The sequence below is a fragment of the Pan paniscus genome, chromosome 1 (assembly GCF_029289425.2).
Source record: "Pan paniscus chromosome 1, NHGRI_mPanPan1-v2.0_pri, whole genome shotgun sequence".
Taxonomy (NCBI): Eukaryota; Metazoa; Chordata; class Mammalia; order Primates; family Hominidae; genus Pan; species Pan paniscus.
Window position 1 is genome coordinate 172,783,339 of NC_073249.2, and position 22,454 is coordinate 172,805,792.

Genomic DNA, 22,454 nt, shown 5'->3' on the forward strand with positions numbered 1-22,454 from the left:
CGAAGAAATGCGGGCGGAAGGCGCGCTGAGGGCGGCTGTAGTTTTCCGAGACCAACTTTCCCGACAGCACCGTGCGCCTCCCGCCTATGGAGAACTACATGCCCCAGTCTGCCCCGCGAAAGGAAGAAGTCAGAAGGCGCCGCTTCGCGCTAACGCTTGCGATGGTTGAATTCCCCTCCTCACGCCAGCCTAGGAGAAGAAGTTCGTAGTCCCAGAGGTGAGGTAGGAGGCGGCAGTTTCAGGCGGGTGAGGGCGGAGCTGAAGTGACGGCGGAGGCGGAAGCAACGGTCGGTGGGGCGGAGAAGGGGGCTGGCCCCAGGAGGAGGAGGAAACCCTTCCAAGAAAACAGCAACAAGCTGAGCTGCTGTGACAGAGGGGAACAAGATGGCGGCGCCGAAGGGGAGCCTCTGGGTGAGGACCCAACTGGGGCTCCCGCCGCTGCTGCTGCTGACCATGGCCTTGGCCGGAGGTTCGGGGACCGCTTCGGCTGAAGCATTTGACTCGGTCTTGGGTGATACGGCGTCTTGCCACCGGGCCTGTCAGTTGACCTACCCCTTGCACACCTACCCTAAGGTAGGGCCCGTCCGGAGCGGGCTGCGACCCTTCCCTTGCAGCCCATTTCTCGGCTCCCCACACGTATGTCGGCTCTGGCAACCTGGCTGTTAAATCGGCCCTTCAATCGCTGTCTCCCATCTGTGTAGCTCCTCTTTTCCTCCCTAATCCTGCCTGCACCCCATTTCTGCTGTCATTACCGGAAGTTTGTCCTGCACTACCCTGTGATAGGCTGGGGGACACAAAGATGAGAAAGACGCGGTCCCTTTCCTCTGGGAGCTTGCCGGGCTGCAGGGGAGTCGAGCACTCGGAGGAGGATAGGGGAGGATATGGATGATTAATGCGGGGTCCTCACCTTAAGGAGCGTAAGGGGGGGTTGTAGAAAGGGAGGCGCAGATACGCGAGTCCACAAATGATTGATTGATAACCCTTGTTTACTAAGCGCCTCTCGGGGCCAGGAGCGCAGTCTTCGGGGAGTCAGACAAGTAGACGATTCCACTGTGGTATAAAAAGCGTCACGAAGGCAGCTCAGGGAGTAGCGAGACGCTCAGGAATGCTGTCTGCCTATGTTGAGTTACTGTGTCCAAGACGCTGCCAAGAGGGACTGGGTTAGAGAAGAGGCAATTAGGTGTCTGCCTACCAGAAACTGACCACTCAGTGCAGAAAACGGGGAATTCGTGGAGTGGGTGAAGAAATGAGACTGTGGACAGGAGGGGGTTCGCAGCTTACAGAGAGGAATGGCCCTCCTCTCTATGCTTCCCCCCTTTCTTTTAATTACATACCTAACCCTCTTCACGTTGGTTTTTCAGCCTAAGAACTCTGTTTACTCAACTTTCTAAATTGCTTGATGATTCCCACCACACCTTTCCCATGTATGATTTGAGTATATGCCCTCCCCCACGTTGTTTTATGAGAGCTTTTGTTGATGTTGCTGGTGGTTTCCTCTTCGTTTTTCCTTCATCTCCTCTATGCTATTTGCTTAACCATTGTGGCTGGACCTCCTTGCTCTCTAAAACTGGAGTGGCTACGGAGACAGTTCCAGTGAAGCTTAGGATGTTCCATATTGGCGAGTATTTTCAGGTCTTTGAAATGAAAAGTTCTAAGTGCCGGCACTTTTCAGATTTTGTTACGGCTGGATTTTAAACTGCATGGAGATTATCAATTTTCAAAAAAAAGTGTGGGAGAGGGGACTCTACTAAATTTTTCCAGAGATTTATGTAACGATCGAGAAAGAAGTGAGAAGTTTTAACTTCAGACTTAAATCAATGAATACTGCTTCTAACCACGTTATTTTTCTTCACCTCTTGTAAACTTCTCATCATTAAGAGGATTGTATGAAGAAGCTCATTAATATTGATTTGGCCTGGAATTGGGTTGAGACTTACTTTCTGTTTTTCTAGGGTTTCTTTCCTTTTTTGGGATTTTCTTGGCAATTTTGTGGTATAAACCAGAATGTTGGGAAAATAATCAAATAATTTGAAAGGATACCTTCCTGGAACTTGTAGGTACTTTAATAATGTCCACTATTTTCTAACAATTGGTGTTATATCTATAAACTATTTTTACTTATTTATTAAAGCTTTTCTCACAAAGAACTCCAAATCATCTGGCTCCCTATAGGTCCTGGACTTGAAATTTATATAGACTCCACTGTTAGCCAGAGTGATGGGAGATTTATCATACCATTATCCCTAATTCTCACAACAACCCTGTAAAGTAGGGTTTTAAAATTAAGGAAATTGAGGCTCTGAAAGGTTAAGTGACTTGCCTAAGGTCACATACCCAAGAAATAGTGGAGCAGGAATTCAGCTTAAAACTGGCTACACTATGCTGCCTCCTATTAATAAACTTGCATTAAACATATTCGGCCGGGTGCGATGGCTCACGCCTGTAATCCCAGCACTTTGGGAGGCCGAGGTGGGTGGATCACCTCAGCTCAGGAGATTGAGACCAGCCTGGACAACATGGCAAGACCCCGTCTCTGGAAAAAAAGAAAAACAAAAAAAACTAGCCAGGCGTGGAGACGAGCACCTGTAGTCCCAGCTACTCGGTGGGAGGCTTGCTTGAGCCTGGGAGGCACAGGTCGCAGTGAGCCGAAATGTCACCAGTGCACTCCAGTCTGAGAATGAGACCGTGTCTCAAAAAAATAAAAATAAAAAAATGCCGGGCGCGGTGGCTCACTCCTGTAATCCCAGCACTTTGGGAAGCTGAGGCGGGTGGATCACCTCAGGTCAGGAGTTCAAGACCAGCCTGGCCAACATGGTGAAACCCTGTCTCTACTAAAAATACAAAAATATTTAGCCAGGCGTGGTGGCGGGCGCCTGTAATCCCAGCTACTCAGGAGGCTGAGGCAGGAGAAGCGCCTGAACCCGGGAGACAGAGGTTGCAGTGAGCCCGCGCCACCGCACTCCAGCCTGGGCGACAAGAGGGAAACTCTGCATCAAAAAAAAAAAAAGAAAGAAACATATTTAATTATGTCACTGATTTCTATTGGCTCTCCTCTGTGCTTTGTGCTCCAGGAAAAAGCACTGTGTATTGTAAGAAATTAGATGAATTTTCAAACTCACATAGCGTTTGAAAAACGAGATAGAAATCTCGTTTTAGGCTGGGCGCGGTGGCTCACGCCTGTAATTCCAGCAGTTTGGGAGGCCGAGGCGAGTGGATCCTGGGTGGTCAGGAGTTCAAGATCAGCCTGACCAACATGGTGAAACCCCATCTCTACTAAAAATACAAAAATTAGCCGAACATGGCGCACGCTTGTAATCCCAGCTACTCAGGAGGCTGAGTCAGGAGAACCGCTGGAACCCGGGCGGTGGAGGTTGCAGTGAGCCAAGATTGTGCCACTGCACTCCAGCCTGGGGGACAGAGCAAGACTGCATCTCAAAAAAAAAAAAAAAAGAAATCTCAGACACTTTTTGAGAACTAATTATTTGTTGCAAGAAAGTAGAATACCTGTTTGTAAGTAGTTATTTTTAAATTATTCTATGTTTTATCTACAGAAGTGCAATTGTGTAATTTATCTCGGTCGAAAAAACAAGAGACATAAATCATGTTAATAAAAAAGCTAATTAGAGCCAGCCTGGTCATTTTTTAATGGAGTGTGGTCTCTAGAACCATACAGACCTGGTTTTATTCCCAGCTCCTTGATTACTGTTTGTCCTTGCTGATCACTTAACTTCTATTTATTTATTTTTTAATTTAAAATAATTGAAACAGGGTCTTGCTGTGTTGCCTAGGCTGGTCTCAAACTCCTGGGCTGAATGGGTCCTTATGTCTTGACCTCCCAAAGTGTTGGGATTACATGCATGAGCCACGGTGCCTGGCCTAAATAGTACCATTGAGGGACCTTCTAATTATGAATTTAGCTGGTATTTCATATGGTGGAAGCACTATTTATTGTGTCCTAAATCAGAGGAGATACATGTTATATAAACTTGCCAGTCATTTGGGATACATAGGGCATGAAATATTTACTTGAAATCATTATTTTTGTATATATAACATGAAATACTTAGAATAAAGATATGATTCTTGATAGCTACCAGTTGAGTGCCTACTCCATACCAGATGTTTCATAATTTGTTAAGTCTTAACACAGTGCCTGGCACATTGTGGATGCTCATTAAATATGTCTGTCTGTTAGATAGTACTACATAATAGTAATGCTATTGTGGATATAAATATATAATTCTCCTAATAGTGAAGATTGACACTCTGCAATTATACAGGCAGTAGAAAATAAATGAATAGTAGTTAGGATTGATGTAAGAGTATTGTCCTTATTTTACAACTGAGGAATTAGATTAAGTAACTTGTCAAAGGTTGTGCAGAGTAAGTGGCAAGTCTGAGCTTCAAACCAGGGCCGATTCCTGAAACCTCGGCTCTTTTCACCATACCATATGGTTTTCCGAAATTGGTACTGGATGACTTATTAAAGGAAAGCATATCTGAGAATGAAATGGCATGTGGTATAGCTCATACTAATGAGCTTATGCTTCCTTTGTGCAATATAAGGAAATATGTGGTGCTCCAGAGACATAAAATAATTCTTTAACTGTTTTACAAAGCCTGCAACAGCTACTCAGATATGAAATCTATCTCAATTGTTAAAATTCTTTCAATTTCATCTTAACAGTAAATGCAGCTGGAACTGAGGTCCAAAAGTGTGCTACCTTCAAAGTTGTATGATAAAGTATATTTAATATTAGACTGCAGCCATCTCTTCTTGATGGATTGTTGCTGCTGCATAAATTTTACTAATCCTTTTGCTGGAAAGAAATATATAGCTTGTATTCCATTGGTTGCTAACTGGTATATGCACATGCTGTTTCCTTATTAGGTGTCTGCCAGTTTGTACACAGTGGATCACACAGTAAGTCGAGGGGGCTCCCCCATATGCAATAGCTTTTTTTAAATACTTTTATTTTATCAAAGAAAACAGCTGAAGACATTAGTCTTATTAAGCAGTTAATATTTTACAGTAATGAAGAACCAGATGTCCATCCTATCTTAAGCTTTCACAAATATACATTGATGCCTGTAATTGTTTTCTATTTTAAAAATCTATTAACACTGTTACCATTTATTAAGCACCTTCTACATCCCAGGCACTGTACTGGAAATAGCTTCCAAATTATTGAGGAATTTGGAGATAATGGCTGTTCTCTCCTTTTTTGATGAGAAAGCTGAGATTCTTAGACAGGTAAAATAACTTATGCACTCACCCAAAAGGTTTGATCTAGGTCTGGCTGATTGCAGTGTCCTTTCCCATATACCACACTGTTGCTCCCGTGTTTTCATTTAATGTAAGCCCAGTTTAAAAAAATCCCTTCATATAAACATTTTTATAGATGTATACCTTACTTTATCAGGCCCTTGTGTCACCATTTGCCATGTGAAGCTAGTCTGATACTTTTCCTGATAAGCCTGGTGATTCATATAAACAGGGATGTGGCAGAAGTATGCCATTGGTCCTAGGGTATTTGCTTACTCCTATCGCTGTTAAAGTTCTAGTTATATCACCGTTGTGTTTTTTTTGTTGTTGTTTTTTAAGCAACAGGGTCTCACTTTGTACCCCAAGCTGGAGTACAGTGGTGTGATTATAGCTCACTGTACCCTCAAACTCCTGGGCTCAAACAATCCTCACACCTCAGCCTACTGAGTACTAGGATAAGAAGTGTGCACTACCATACCCAGTTATTTTTTTGTGTGTGTTTGTTTTGGTACAGACGGGGTCTCGCTATATAGTCCAGGCTGGCCTCAAACTGTTGGCCTCAAGCAGTCCTCCCACCTCAGCTTCCCAAAGCCCTGGGATTACAGGTGTGAGCCACTGCACCTGGCCTGTCACTATTAGTTTTATTTTTAATTTTTTCCCCCCACAGATTGTAACCAAAGAAAATGGAAAAAGGGTGGTGGTTTTACCTACTAGGCTTTTTTCTTCATATCACTTTTAAAATAAGGAACTAAAACCTCTATATGGCAAAGGTCTTGAGTATCAACTGGCTCCTATCATTTTTTTCTTTCAGTTGTGAAACTTATTGGACGATTTGTAATAAACTTTACTAACTGCTTTCTTCCTAACCTGTTTTCCCCTGAGGAAAAAAGAATACTATTTTTTGGTAACCCTTCCTGTTCTTGAACTCCCTAGGAAGAGGAGTTGTACGCATGTCAGAGAGGTTGCAGGCTGTTTTCAATTTGTCAGTTTGTGGATGATGGAATTGACTTAAATCGAACTAAATTGGAATGTGAATCTGGTAAGATGCTATGCTAACGACATCAGCTGTATGTAACATTGTTTTCTTTGTGATAAGCTTTTGAAGTATTTTCTTTAGGAAATGGAAAACACACTGTTGAAACTAGTCATCTAACATATTGTAATTATTATGGATCTAAGAGTTTTCGTAGCTGCTGCTAGAAATTTCATGGGCTTTAAATTTCATCTGTTTGTTGAGACAGTGTTTATTTTCTGCTATGAATAGGACACCTTTGTTTAACCAAGCATTCTGTCAGACAAATGCAGTATAATTACCCTACTCACAATTCATTACTACCTTTTCACAGATAGTATAATTTTCCTAAACCTTTCAATCATAAGTTCATCGACTTATCTCCAAGTTTTTTACTGAATCAGGCCTTTGACTCAGTATTTAATAGCATATTATTCATTGGTCAGGCCATTAAAATAAGTAGCCAGGGCTTTGTCATCTGTTAAACCACTTTTCTTTCTTTTTGCTGAAAGCAATATGTTTAATAAAAGAAACCTATAATCAGGACACAATTGACGTTTAACTTTTTAAATAACTATAATGGAATATTCTCCACTCGTTACACTGTTTATTAGTGTAGAAGGAGGCACCTTTTCCCCTATCACTATGCCATGGCTCACATACAGTCTTTGATATCATAACCGTATTTTTGCGGCTTAGTCTCCTAACTGATCATCTTTATATATGCATAATGCTGTCCAGTTTATTATCTAGCACTTCTGAGAAGTGTATTACAAATGCATTACTGAGTTGGGAAAAAATAAAATTAGGATAGTGATAAAATGTTATATCACAAGAAGGAAATGGATTTAATGAACTAAATGAGAGTATATCTGGTAGAGACCCATTTCAACATTAGAATTATCTGCTGTAGAACATTTTCTAGTTCAATTTTCTTAGACTTTCAGATGTTAGGCTGATTGTTTTATTTTTCTTTTGCCATGTGCATACCCTTACTTCTTAACTGAGTGATCTGGTTCTTAACAATAATACCTTATATTTGTATAAATCATTAAAATATATTATTTCATTCAACCCTATGCAATAGGTTGTGGTATTTCTATTTTACACATATAGAAATCAATAGTCAGAGGTTAAACTGCTCAGCTCAGGTCACACACACCAACAAATGATGGAACTAAACCTTTTTGAGTGGCATCTTCAGGATGCCAATCCAGTGCATTTTCCACCACACAAGGATCCTCTTATATGAATGTCATCATGTGGCCAGAGCCTGGGTGTATAATTAATAGATTTGTATGTAAAACATTTGACTTGTAGTAGGGAGACAATCTGTTAAAGATACATTTCCTACTACTATATTACCAAATTTGGAAATTCACATTGATGAAATCTTTTTAAGTATAAAATTTTTTTTAATAAAATGCCAAATCCTTTTCTTTCCTCTTTCCCTTTCTCTTTTGTTTCTTGTAATTTGACTATTTTTCTCTTACAGCATGTACAGAAGCATATTCCCAATCTGATGAGCAATATGCTTGCCATCTTGGTTGCCAGAATCAGCTGCCATTCGCTGAACTGAGACAAGAACAAGTACGAAACAATACTGCCTTTCAAACTAGCCTGCTTAGATGGCACTGACTTGTATTGCTTGAAGTGTTTATCACCCACTTGATCCTATTTTAGTGTTATATTTTATATTTGGCTTTCAGCAAACAAAATTAGTTTGCAAATAGAAAAGTCAGTTGAATAATTGCTTTTGTATAATGCTTTACTATTAAAAGTTATGCTTACGTTCATAATCTTATTTTGTTTCTTCTCACATTCCAGTGAAGATATTACCCTCATTTTACATATGAAAAAACCAAGGCTCAGAGGAATTATTTCAGAGTTCTTTTTCTCCATCCCAACTCCCATTGGACAGTTGCCATTGCCTTAACTCAGATAATCATTTCTTGTCTGTATTTTTAAATTAACTTCCAAACTGTTTTTCTAATTTAACCCTTTCTAACTCCATCCTTTGCTGTGTCCAGATTTTTTTTTCTAAATTTCATCATGCCATTCTCCTGTCTTATATAATCAGTAGCTCCCAATTACATATAGATTTAAGTCCAAACTGTTTATCACAACCTACTCCTGATTACTTCTCCAATGCCATCTCTTAAAATTCCTGACAAGGGAATTTCATACTCTATTCTCCAGACATACTGGGAAAAGTTTCTTAATTTTATTGATTTTTGCACAGGAAATAGTCACATGTACAAACTCAAAAGATAAAAAGAGTATACATATAGTGAAAAGTCTCCCACCCCTGTCTCTTAGCCACTCAGTTTTCCCTCGTGAATGTAGCCAAGGTTACCAATGCATAGATATGTTATGCGTATACAAGGATGTACACATATATTTTGTAAATACAAGTATACATAAAGAGCTTCTACTAATTTTTTTCTACTACATAATATTCTGTGTAGATACATTATAATTTTTTTAGGCAGTCCCTTATTTGTGAACATGTAGGTTGTTCCTAATCTTTTTCTTTTGTAAATGATACCTATTTTGCACATTTGTGAGTATACCTGTAGAATAAAATCATAGGGCTAGAATTGCTGAGTTAAGAGGTATATGCATTTTTTATTTTTATGTTTTTTAGAGATGGGGATCTCACTATATTACCCAGGCTGGCCTCAAGCTTCTGGGCCCAAGTGCTACCATAGATACCACTGCACTCCAGCCTGGGTGACAGAGCGAGACACTGTCTCAAAAAAAAAAAAAAAAACAAATGAAAAAAGAAACAAAGCAGAACCAAAGCTATCCCTAGAGTTTAGTAAATGGCATCCCACACTTGTGCTTTAGAGAGGCCCAGTGCTGCTAAAGAAGTCAAGAAATCAGAATTGGAGGAAAGATGATATCATTTGTCAAAATCCTTTTTTTTTTTTTTTTTTGAGATGGAGTCTCGCTCTGTCGCCAGGCTGGAGTGCAGTGGCGTGATCTTGGCTCACGGCAACCTCTGCCTCCCTGGCTTAAGGGATTCTCCTGCCTCAGCCTCCTGAGTAGCTGGGACTACAGGCGTGCGCCACCACGCCTAGCTAATTTTTGTATTTTTAGTAGAGATCGGGTTTCACCATGTTGCCCAGGATGGTCTCCATCTCTTGACCTCGTGATCCACCCGCCTCAGCCTCCCAAAGTGCTGGGATTACCGGTGTGAGCCACCACGCTGGGCCATTAAAATCTTATCAGTAGCTTCCTACATATACTCAGCCCATAAATACTCCCTTCACCCTGCCGTGTTGTCAGATGTCTACCATTTTATGTATATATTCTTCTGATTGATTTTTTCCATCCTCTTTTCCATTGATGTTCATTATAGCATGATTTATTCTCGATGAAAGCATTAAAGATGAGAATGATATGATTTGTCCCTTCCCGTTCTACCCTTAAGGCCTTGCTGGTCCTTATTTAATTACATCTTAAGAGTCTTCTTATTTTTGGACTTAATTCAAAAGCCTGTTATTCTGATAGAGGTGACAGGTAGCTAGTAAGTGTGTTTGGTGGCAAATTAAAGTAGCCTTGGTTTTTAAGCTTTACCATCATTTGCATAGATAACTAAGAGTTTACTCTAATGCTATTGATTATGGTAGATGTATTTAATTGTTTGTATCCTGTCCCAATAAGGATTGGAGTAATCTTGATTATATTGTTCTTTTGAATATACATATATAAAAATAATATATTTCTCATTATTTATTTTATTTTTAGCTTATGTCCCTGATGCCAAAAATGCACCTACTCTTTCCTCTAACTCTGGTGAGGTCATTCTGGAGTGACATGATGGACTCCGCACAGAGCTTCATAACCTCTTCATGGACTTTTTATCTTCAAGCCGATGACGGAAAAATAGTTATATTCCAGGTGACAACTGAGCTTCATGGATTCATCTAAATACTAACAACAGTAAATGTATATGTCTTAAATGAGTGTTTCAGCATAGAACCATACTCAGTCACTTACAAATATTTATCATCAAATAATAATTACTTATTTGGCCCTACATTAAAATATTAGACATCAGTTTTATTACCCTTCCCTTTGCCTGTTAGAAGCCTAATCTAAAGCCCATTAGTTTTTATGTAACCAGAACTCTTGAGTCTTTTAAATTTTATGGTGGTTAAATTGATAAAATGAAATTTTTAAATATGAGAGACAATAATTAATATACTTCGAACATAAATAGTGGCCATATATGATTACATATGGATATCAGATAAAAGCAATATGACATAATTTTTAGTTTTTTACAGTGCTTTTACTCATGACTCTAATAAGAGAACTTGTTGAAGAAGTATTTTGCCTAGAGAAGTAATGTCTCCTATCTCATCGTTTACCACATGATAATAACTGTTATTCCCTGGAGGTTATATTGTGCTAGATATATTCTCTCACATCTTCAAACAACTTTATGAGGTTGTATTATTCCTGTTTTATTATGAGGAAGGTGAGAGTAACTTGTTGCAGTTTCACGGCCAATAAGTAACAGAATTAAGCTTCAAACCCAGGGCACTTTAGCACCAAGGCCCATATACTACCCTACCATGCTTTTAATTCAGTAGTTGAATTCCTCAAATTTACCAGTCAACAGAGTTTATGCTGTGGCACTGTCTTCCTCTCAGGTAATAAAGTAAACCTTTTAAGGACTGTAGCTAAGTAAGTGGCTTAATGTATGGCTAGTATGTGATTTTTAGCACTCCCCTGAACCTTGGGTCCCCTCTACTTAATTTGGTAATAAGTAAAACACAGGAATTTTCTCTTTAAATTCATGAACAAGTTCTATGTCGTAAAGCTACTTACCTCAAGGCATAAGTTGACTCTCAGAGTGAAGCCCTCATTCATTCCTCATTAGATAGGAGATTAGCTCTGTGTCTCTCTAAAGTCTGTGTGAATTTGAGCATAACTGGGATGCAGAAACCCCCATTCTAGAGGATCAGAACTATACACAAGATGTAAAAAGTATGGAGTGTTTGGCTGTAATTTATGGATTCCTCATACTTAGGGAAGAATAGAATGTTTCATATGAGAATAAATAGAGATAATGTGTATTTAGCCAAAAGTTTTGGCAGTCTGATAAATTATTCCTGATCAACTAGAATTAGAACTCATTTCTGCAAGGTATAGTATTTAATGTAGTATGTCATGATTTGTCCCCCTCTCCCTTTAAAAAAAAAAACAAAAAAAAAACGTTGTCAGGAAGTTAAACTAACATAAATCTGCCAGAAATCTGTTTCTTTGCAAGGCACTGGCTCTGATGTTTAGGAAGTGCAATTAAAATATATTGTGGCTAATGTGTTTTATTTTTTATACAGTATTTCTGCTACTTTTTCTCAATTTAAATGTTTAAAGAGATGATGTGTTTTAGAACTTGTTACTGAAAAAAGCTAAATAAGTACAAATGACTTAATTGCTTTCATTATTATTTTAGTCTAAGCCAGAAATCCAGTATGCACCACATTTGGAGCAGGAGCCTACAAATTTGAGAGAATCATCTCTAAGCAAAATGTCCTGTAAGTTTTATTTTAAGTAGCTTAGATAAAAACATTAGCAGTCAAATCTGGTTGTAGTAGAGTTGGTCATGTTTGTTTTTACACTGATGGAACATAAACAGATAATTTCTAAAACAGTGGTTCTCAAACTTTCATGTGTGTTACAGTTTGGAGAGCTTGTTCAAACACAGATTGCTGGGCCCTACCTCCAGAGTTTCTAATTTACTAGGTCTGGGAGAAGATCTGAGAATTTGTATTTCTCACAAGTTCCAGATTTTGCTGATGCTGCTGGCCTGGGGGCCACACTTTGAAAATCACTATTCTAAAAACATTTAGTTTGCTTCAAAGGATGTTTTGAGCATGAACTAATCAAATATTCTGGTATTTCCCAATAAATTGATCAAATAATGAAAAATGCCAAAAGTGAGAGTCCCCATTCTATTTTTATTTCCATGTTAGAAGTGAATTTTGACTTATAAGAACATAAAACATCAAGCTAAAGCAGAACTCACCTTGTGAAATTTCCTCATACCTTATTTTAGATACTGATTTAATTAGCCTTCTAATTTATTTTGGTGGGTGGGAGTGGATAGATAATGATAGCACATAACATAAGACCATCTTTAACTTTAATTAGATTAGAATAAACCAAATCCAAGCTCACATGTAATTAAGCAGAAAGCATCAATGTCAATAAGAATTTGAAAATAAAACAGGAAACTCATAATGTGATAGAATATTCATTTGGTTTTGATGTGCTAGAGAAACTGGTACACATAAAATGTATCAGATGACACAAACAAAAACAATTGGATATCTGTAAAGTGTATATATCTAGAAGTAGTCATGTGAGACTAGCTTTTGGAATATAGGATATAATAAACTCATACTTACTATTTCAGCAGATCTGCAAATGAGAAATTCACAAGCGCACAGGAATTTTCTTGAAGATGGAGAAAGTGATGGCTTTTTAAGATGCCTCTCTCTGTATGTATTCCTCTTTATTATGTGTATAACAGATAAAATCTGGCTTGTATCAGAGAGATATATTACTTTTTATTATTTTAAAATTAGCACCTCAAAAGTAAACCTTTTTACTTGTTCCTTTCCAAAGTTGTACATTAGATATTTTAGTTTGTTTAAAAGGTTGTAGGCATACTACTTGAATAAAACCCAGGCAGGTAGTTTTTTTCACAGTACAAGAGCATTCTTCTTGTTAGAATCTCTTGATTTATGTTGAATGTGCTTCTCCACACATTTAAATTAAGCTTTAATTTAACATATGTCTGAGGCCGGGCACAGTGGCTCATGCCTGTAATCCCAGCACTTTAGGAGGCCAAGGCGGGTGGATCGCCTGAGGTCAGGAGTTCGAGACCAGCCTGGCCAACATGGCGACACCCCATCTCTACTGAAAATACAAAAATTAGCCGGGCGTGGTGGTGCATGCCTGTAATCCCAGCTACTTAGTAGGATGAGGCAGGAGAATCGTTTGAACCTGGAAGGCAGAGGTTGCAGTGAGCTGAGATCACGCCACAGCACTCCAGCCTAGGTAACAGAGTGAGACTCTGTCTCAAAAAATAAAATAAATAAAATAAAATAAGTATGTTTGAATGGTTTAGGGATCAGATTTTTGTTTTTGTTTTTATCTGCATGGCCAGATTTGAGGCTAGAAGAGCTGGATAAAGACTCTAGATTAAGAAGGGCTTTGTATTCTATACTAAGGAATATCAGCTCTGTGCCAAGAGTTTTTAAGGGTAATGGTAAAGTGGGCAAGTGAGAGTAGGGGTACCATATGCCCTCCTAGGAAAAAATATGAAGCCTTATGAGGGTGAGAGGCAGGTTTTATGAAAGTGTGCATGTTTCCTCTTCTCCAAGGAGTTCAGATATGGTCCCTCCCCCACATTTTACTCCTCCCCACCCCCAACAAAAAAAGGAAAAAGAGAAAGATAGTGGGCCATACCACTTATTGACTATCACCTACTCTGTGTCAGATACCAGGTCAAGCATTTCAGTGAGTGGTAAACAAGTTACTGCTTTATAGTGTGTTCATTCTAGTGGACTGTTCTATCTCAAGTATAAAACTGCAGTAGTCCAAATCACATGCTCCCTGTAATTTCTTATAGAAACAGTTTCTTGAGAGGTTTTATCATATATCATTACAGTTATGTGGACCTTACAAATTAATACTTTTTACTAAGCAAAATGTTTAAAGACTATGTGAGAAAACAAGGATTAAACTTTAAATTTTATCCTTCGTTCATTTCTAAACCTGGTTTTGAGCTTGTCCAAAAAAGGGCAGTTTTTCTTTCCAGTATTTAGGATGTTTGTTGCAGTTTGATAGTTCTGTGAAACCTAAATAATTATTTAATCTTAAGTTACAGTTCCCAGTACTGTACTACCTGGCATATTATTGGTGATTTATTGACCTTTAACATTTTGTCATTATATGCTATGTTGTTTTTTTAAATCTTACACTTTAAAAGTAATTTTGTGAAGCAACTAACTTTATAATGTATTTATAGAAATGTATTTCTTAGAAGTTTTTGTGCCCAAATATAAATTATAATAGGATCCTACATTTGAATAAAAATTATTCTTTTGGCCGAGTGCGGTGGCTCATGCATGTAATCCCAGCACTTTGGAAGGCCAAGGTGGGAGGATCACTTGAGCCCAGAAGTTCAAGATCAGCTTGGGTAACATAGTGAGACCCCATCCATCTCTACAAAAAATAAAAAAATTAGCTGGACATGGTGGCACACACCTGTAGTCCCAGCTGTCAAGAGGCTGAGGTGGGAGAATCACTTGAACCCAGGAGGTTGAGACTGCAGTGAGCTGTGATCGTGCCACTGCACTGCCTGAGTGACAAAGCGAGACTGTCTCAAATTTTATTATTTTTTTAAGTGTTCTTTTTTTAAATGCTTTTTCCCCTTCAGTGATCCCATTTGACTTTTAGAACAGTACCCTGTGATAAGTAGGTGGTGATTTAGAGAGGTGAATTGACTACTCGCAAGGTTATACAGTCACTATGTTAGAATTCAAACCTAATTTTTCTAACTGTACATCTTCTGCTCATCCTATTCTGCTGTAACTATTTACTTCCTAAAGTGTCATGATTTTTCCATGATTACATACAGAATCACTCAGCCAGTTATTGGAATCTGGTCGTAGCTGTTAAAGAGACACCCTTGTCTCCAGAATGGAAATTGAGGTCACTCTTTCTTCACTTGCATTTCTTTTTGAGGAGCCGGGCACTGTGCTAGGGAGTTGAGACCTAGTAAAGATGTCAGGAGTTCTCAGATCTAAACAGACATGGACAATAATGATTGCTATACACACACACAGTCCTACACATGTCTCATACACAGCATATAAGGACTGTATTTAAGTCTACTGGAGGTTTCAAGGGGAGGATTGACAGGTGAGATAGAAATATCTCAAGTGATGAGTAGAAATTTTTGCTAGTTATAGCAGAAGATTTACTTAAAATTTTTTTTTCAGATATACTGGCCTCCTGCTCAATGTGTATAGGGTACATTACTATATATGGAGGATAAGGAGAGTCAGAAATTTGACTGAACTGGGAAAACAGGAATAGAGAGAATCAGGAACATAAGTGTCAAGAAGAGGCTTCTATGTGAAGGATAGATTAGAGGACCAGGTTGGAGAACTTTGGTAAATCAGGGAAGAAATTATGAGGTCTGGATTAGGGCAGTAGATAAGAACAAGAGATAATGGAGATAGTTGAAAATCTGTAGGATCTAGTCATTGTTGTGTTGTGGAGATTGAAGGGATGAGCCCCAGTTTTCTGGCTTAGGTAGTTGCTACTGGAATCTAGATATCAAATATATCCTCATTTTGTGGTAAATTCCTTAGTACTCAGGTTACTTAGGGCTGGAACATGGAGAGGAAAGTGGGTATTTGCTCATTAAAAACATATTTTACTCTATTATCTTTCTAAATTGGATACTTAAAGAATCATATGGGAGTTCCCTGCTTTTAGATGCAATACATTCTCCAAAGTCCACCTCTTTTGCTGGCAGACAAACAATGACTGTGCTTACTGCATGTTCAAGTCTTGGCAAACTATCGAGTGATTAGGGTGGTAAGTATAGATCTCTTACTAGCAGTGTTGGATGAGCAGAGATGTGAAAATTAGGGAGTATCTGTATTACACAGTTTGTCAGAGTTAGACTTTTAATTATTTAAAAATGGCTTGACTTTTTCCTATTCTTTGAATCTTAATAGGTCAATTATGAAAAAAACTCCAGGTGGGAGAATGGCTTGCGCCCATGAGTTCAAGGCCAGCCTGGGCAATATAGTGAGAGCTTGTCTCTATAAAAATTCAAAATAAATAAAAATAAAAATAAATAAAAAATCTCTAATTGCTGATTCTCATAACTGGCCTTCTGTCTTAAGATATTTTAATTATAAGGAAAATATAACTATCTCTTTACTGAGATATGCTGTAATGGTTACAGAATGCCTTATAATAGCTGTGCTTTTTTAAATTGAAGTATAAGTAAATTATGGCAAATTGAATATGTAAAGTATTCTAGGGAAACTGACTTCTGGAAGCCTGGTGTGAATTCTTTTATAAAACAAATGATCATTTTAAATTTACCTATTCTATACCTTAACTTTTTGGTATATTGGTTTTCTTAAAGCAAGTATCGTAATAACTTGCAAAATAATATATGACATTTGTACAACAGTGTACAATTTACAGGACACTTTCACTTGCCTTATATATTTAGCAGAAAGTCAAGTATATCTGATTTTATTATTAATACAAAAGTGATATAGCCATGTTACAGAAACATTAGAAGTGGAGGAAAAAGACTTTATGCCAACCTAATGTAATAGCTATTAGTATAATATTTCCTTCTATAAGTATGTTTTTTAATAGTTTCAAAGATAACCAACAAAGTTTTAATTGTACTGTTGAGCTAAGTACATAAGGTTGACTAATTAAGAATTTCCTGTTTCTTATAAAATTTTAATATAACTAATTGTTGATTTTTTTTTCCAGTAACTCTGGGTGGATTTTAACTACAACTCTTGTCCTCTCGGTGATGGTATTGCTTTGGATTTGTTGTGCAACTGTTGCTACAGCTGTGGAGCAGTATGTTCCCTCTGAGGTAAATTTAATTCTAACCCTTAGACCATTTGAAGACTGAGCCCTGTGATATATCATTTTAAACACCTTATTTGTTTAGCTGGAAAAACAAGGCCTCTCTACTAATAGAAAGAGAGAAGATGTGGTGGTTTTAATGTGGTAGAGGTTGGCACACATAAAAATTACAGGTTTGCAGCACAAGAATTGTTCTCAGCTTTCTGTGATGCTAACTACTGTGGTGACATATATGTTGACTGGCTTGAGAACGGTGTCTCTTTCTGACTCTCTAAGACTGAAAAGACCTGTTGACATCAGTTTCTAGGGGATACATGGGAAAGAAGAATTTTTTTTTTTTTTGAGGCAGAGTTTCATCTGTCACTCAGGCTAGAGTGCAGTGGCCAGGATCTTGGCTCACTGCAACCTCTGCTTCCTAGGTTCAAGTGATTCTTCCTCAGCCTCCCGAGTAGCTGGGACTACAAGCATGCGCCACCGTGTCCAGCTAATTTTTGTATATTCAGTAGAAATGGAGTTTCACCGTATTGACCAGTCTGGTCCTGAACTCCTGATCTCAAGTGACCTGCCCACCTCTGCCTCCCAAAGTGTTGGGATTACAGGTGTGAGCCACCATACCCAGCCAGAGAGAAGACTTGTAGAACCACTTAATAGTTTAAATTAATTACCACAATAGTAAGGAGCAGTGCTGCGCTGGGCCAGGTGTGGTGCTCATGCCTCTCTAATCCCAGCACTTTGGGAAGCCTAGGCAAGAGGATCACTTGAGCTCAAGAATTTGAGACCAGCCTGGGCAACATGATGAGATCCTGTCTCTATGAAAAATTATAAAAATGATCTGGGTATGGTGGTGCGTGCCCGTGATCCCAGCTACTTAGGAGGCTGAGGTGGGAGGATCACTTGAGCCTAGGAGGTTGAGGCTGCAGTGAGCCAGGATTGTGCCACTGTACTCCAGCCTGGTGACAGAACAAGACCCTGAGTCTCAAAAGAAAAGAAAAGAAAAGAAAAAAAAATGCTGGAGTGTTTGATTTTGAGTTGTTATATTCTGGTATCTAACCCCAAAAGAGATGGGAGACATTGTGACTTCCTTGGTAATTAAAATTTAACTGGCCCAAAAAATATAACTGTTAAGGTAAAGGAATTTTGTTTGGGGGAAAGGCTATAATTTAATTATTCAACTTAGCTTTCAAGAACAGAAAAGTATTTATATAACTAAATATAGAATAATAATGGCTGTCAACATCTAATCCAACTGAAATAAACTTTAGTTTTCTTATGCCTCCAAAGTACCATAGAAAAAGAGAAAAGACAGAAATTAGAATCTAATAATAAGCCATTGGCATGTGCCTAACATGGTGCTTGAACAACTGTCTTATCCTAATAGACTATAAAGATGTTTAAATATATGATTTGCACATGAAAAATGATTAAGATAATATTACACTTAATCTTTTTATTAAGGTGATATAATTGATGTAGGTACCTGGAAACTGGGACAGGATAATGTTGATAACTAACATTTATATAGTCTTTAAAATTTACAAAGTATTTTCATGTATCTTCATATTCTTCCCATCTAACTGAAATGTTGTGTCCTTTAACCAACATCTCCTCAGTCTCCTACCTCCCTTCAGTGGCTTCTTTCATGTTGATGTATAAAATCAAACAGTTCCTGGTTGCTGCTTCAAGATCTTTAAATGTTGTTAGGTAGAGTTGTGAACATTTTTCTTTCACAGTGCCCCAGAGCCAACGGTCACATGTGAATTCTGAGTTTTATGGAGGCCTGCTATATCAGATCCATCAGATCCATGTCCAACCCATCAACCACTGAACTTTTTTTTTTTTTTTTTTTAGACAGGGTCTCGCACTGTCGCTGAGGCTGGAGTGCAATGGCACGATCTCAGCTCACTGCAATCTCCACCTCCCGGGTTCAAGCGATTCTTGTGTCTCAGCCTGCCGAGTGGCTGGGACTACAAGCGCACACCACCACACCCAGCTTATTTTTGTATTTTTAGTAGAGATGGGGTTTCACCATGTTGGCCAGGTTGGTCTCGAACTCCTGACCTCAAGTGATTCGCCTGCCTTAGCCTCCCAAAGTGCTGGGATTACAGGCGTGAGCCACTGCGCCTGGCCTGAACCACTGCGCCTGGCCTGAACTTGTCTTAAAGCTACTCTCATACTGGAAAAGCTTAAGGTACTGGGGCACCTCCTTGCAGGATAGTTGTTCCCCTGAGGCAACAGTCCAGTAGAACACATCTGAAACATGTGTGAGTAAGCAACTATCGTGACAATCACTTTTAGAACATTTTCATCAGCCCAGAAAGAAAATCTATACTCTTAGTAATTGCTCCCCATTTTCTCCCAAGCAGCAGCAGCTGCACCACCCCCACCTCCATCTCACCCTCCAGCCCTAGATAGCCAATATGTAGTCTCTTGTGACTGGCCTCTTTGACTAAGCATATTTTCAAGGTTCATCATGTTATAGCATGTATCACTTTATCACTTTTTATTTATTTATTTATTTTTTTGAGATGGAGTCTCGCTCTGTCGCCCAGGCCGAAGTGCAGTGGCGCGATCTCGGCTCACTGCAAACCTCTGCCTCTCGGGTTCAAGCGATTCTCCTTCCTCGGCCTCCCTAGTAGCTGGGACTACAGGCATGCACCACCACACCCAGCTAATTTTTGTATTTTTAGTAGAGATGGGGTTTCACCATGTTGGCCAGACTGGTCTGGAACGCCTGACCTCAGGTGATCCACCTTCCTCAGCCTCCCAAAGTGCTGGGATTACAGGCTTGAGCCACCACGCCCAGCCAGGATAGCATGTGTCACTTTTGATAAACTCTTGAAGGTGCTCTTTATTCAGCATCTTTTAAAAACACCTTTCCAGTATCGGGTACTTCTGTGGAGTTCTTGCTTTATAATCTAGTCAGTTGTCCTGCCAGTGATATCAGCACTTCAGTTTCTAACTTTTGGATACAGGGATTTGTTGCCGTATGAGTAGATTAACAACAGAATCTATACCATTTCTTTTTTTCTTTTTTTTTTTTGTGAGACAGAGTCTCACTCTGTCCCCCAGGCTGGAGGGCAGTGTCGCGATCTCAGCCCACTGCAATCTCTGCCTCCCGGGCTCAAGTGATTCTTGTGCCTCAACCTCCTGAGTAGCTGGAATTACAGGCATGTACCACCATGCCTGGCTAATTTTTTGTATTTTTAGTGGAGACCGGGTTTCACCATGTTAGCCAGGCTGGTCTCGAGCTCCTGACCTGAAGTGATCCGCCCGCCTCAGCCTCCCAAAGTGCTGGGATTACAGGCATGAGCCACCGCACCCAGCCTACGCCGTTTCTTAGTGGAGACTTTTCACTTTGCTTTTCTGCCTTTAAGAGATACATACGGACAGGCCTAGTGGCTCACACATGTATCCCAACACTTTGGGAGGTCAAGGTAGGAGGATCACTTGAGGCCAGGAGTCTGAGACCAGCCTAGGCAACATAGCAAGACCCCATCATTTAAAAAAAAAAAGAAAGAAAGAAAAAAGAAAAATTAGCTGGGCATGGTGGTGCATGCCTATAGTCCTAGCTACTCAGGAGGCTGAGGCAGGAGAATCACTTGAGCCCAGGAGTTCAAGGCCTAGTAGTGAGCTATGATCACACCACTGCACTCCAGCCTGGGTAACAGAACAAGACCCCGTCTCTTTAAAAAAAAAAAAAAGAGAGACAGAGACATTCATACATATATCTAAGTCTACCTACTCTCAAAAGATGTTAGATATTACTATTATTCTCCAATGAGTTTTATGACATTTGCAGTGATTCTGTTTTATGCTTTCGTTCTTTTAGTGTCTTCTTGTATATGGTATTAACAATTAAGGAACTTTATATATCATTTTCCATACATGTTCAGCTAAAACATTTAGGAGCAGAAAAACTTGCACCAAATTATTTTACCACTTGGTAGGAGAGCTAAGATGTTGAAGGACTTGATCACTTAAGGCATCCATAGCTGTTTTTCTTGATACCCAATTGTTATACTCCTGAGGATTTTAACTTGAGACGTGGAACAGCTTTCTTTGGCCATCCATTGGGAGCTGAATCACATACCTACAACACTTTGAGAAAAAGTATTCTTCTTTCTTAAAGTTTTTATAGAATTTTTTTTACCAACTATTTATAAATTAAATTGTTATTTAAAGACTAACTTGGAGAGGTTCCTAATTATCCAGACTACTAATGTACATTGGTTTTCTTTTGCAGAAGCTGAGTATCTATGGTGACTTGGAGTTTATGAATGAACAAAAGCTAAACAGATATCCAGCTTCTTCTCTTGTGGTTGTTAGATCTAAAACTGAAGATCATGAAGAAGCAGGGCCTCTACCTACAAAAGTGAATCTTGCTCATTCTGAAATTTAAGCATTTTTCTTTTAAAAGACAAGTGTAATAGACATCTAAAATTCCACTCCTCATAGAGCTTTTAAAATGGTTTCATTGGATATAGGCCTTAAGAAATCACTATAAAATGCAAATAAAGTTACTCAAATCTGTGAAGACTGTATTTGCTATAACTTTATTGGTATTGTTTTTGTAGTAATTTAAGAGGTGGATGTTTGGGATTGTATTATTATTTTACTAATATCTGTAGCTATTTTGTTTTTTGCTTTGGTTATTGTTTTTTTCCCTTTTCTTAGCTATGAGCTGATCATTGCTCCTTCTCACCTCCTGCCATGATACTGTCAGTTACCTTAGTTAACAAGCTGAATATTTAGTAGAAATGATGCTTCTGCTCAGGAATGGCCCACAAATCTGTAATTTGAAATTTAGCAGGAAATGACCTTTAATGACACTACATTTTCAGGAACTGAAATCATTAAAATTTTATTTGAATAATTATGTGCTGAAATTTGAGTATCTGATTTTTCTAGACCTTCCTTCCTATTCCTGCCCAACCTAGATAAGAATTATGAAATGTTCTGTGTTTATTGCTATTGCTTTATAATGTGATGGTCAGGGACCATTTTGATGCAAAACTGATCTCTCAGCAGTACATTTGATGTTATTTTGCACAGGCTATAGGTTTTTGTTTGATGAGTGTTTCCAAAGAACTATTTTTCTCTGTTAGATAGCATATGAAGTATAAGGTAAACATATTTTCAGAGAAAACTTCATTTTAATACTAAAAATTAGACTCGTGATGCAGAATTAAGTATAAATTTTACTTGGCAAAAACTCATTTTATTTTTACCTGCAATAATACAGAGCTTAATATTAGAATGATATCAGGTCATAATAATAATACACCAGAATCTTTTGAGATGGAGTTTTGCTCTTGTTGCTGAGGCTGGAGTGCAATGGTATGATCTTGGCTCACTACAACCTCCACCTCTGAGGTTCAAGTGATTCTCCTGCCTCAGCCTCCCGAGTAGCTGGGATTACAGGCATGCGCCACCACACCTGGATAATTTTGTATTTTTAGTAGAGACGGGGTTTCACCAGGTTGGCCAGGCTGGTCTCAAACTCCTGACCTCAGG

At 38.8% G+C, this 22,454-nt stretch overlaps 1 protein-coding gene and 1 pseudogene across 4 annotated transcripts; both read left to right on the forward strand.

Annotated features, from left to right (window-relative positions):
- The first annotated feature begins 131 nt into the window (after nt 1–131).
- Nucleotides 132–21,816, forward strand: TMEM59 (transmembrane protein 59). 4 transcript variants are annotated; one of them, XM_024927228.3, is made up of 9 exons: nt 214–573; nt 4,892–4,924; nt 6,200–6,305; nt 7,774–7,868; nt 10,032–10,184; nt 11,749–11,830; nt 12,715–12,796; nt 16,839–16,947; nt 21,184–21,816. In XM_024927228.3, exons 1-9 carry the CDS (start codon nt 385–387, stop codon nt 21,337–21,339), a joined length of 1,005 nt encoding a protein of 334 aa, XP_024782996.1. In that variant the 5' UTR covers nt 214–384; the 3' UTR covers nt 21,340–21,816. The 4 variants fall into 4 exon arrangements, with proteins under 4 accessions (XP_008966113.1, XP_024782996.1, XP_003815046.1 ...); XM_024927222.2 differs by having other exon boundaries at nt 224–573; nt 12,712–12,796; XM_008967865.5 differs by lacking the exon at nt 4,892–4,924 and having other exon boundaries at nt 132–573.
- LOC129393179 (putative uncharacterized protein encoded by LINC00269) lies at nt 16,954–21,177 on the forward strand (annotated as a pseudogene).
- Nucleotides 21,817–22,454: the final 638 nt, after the last annotated feature.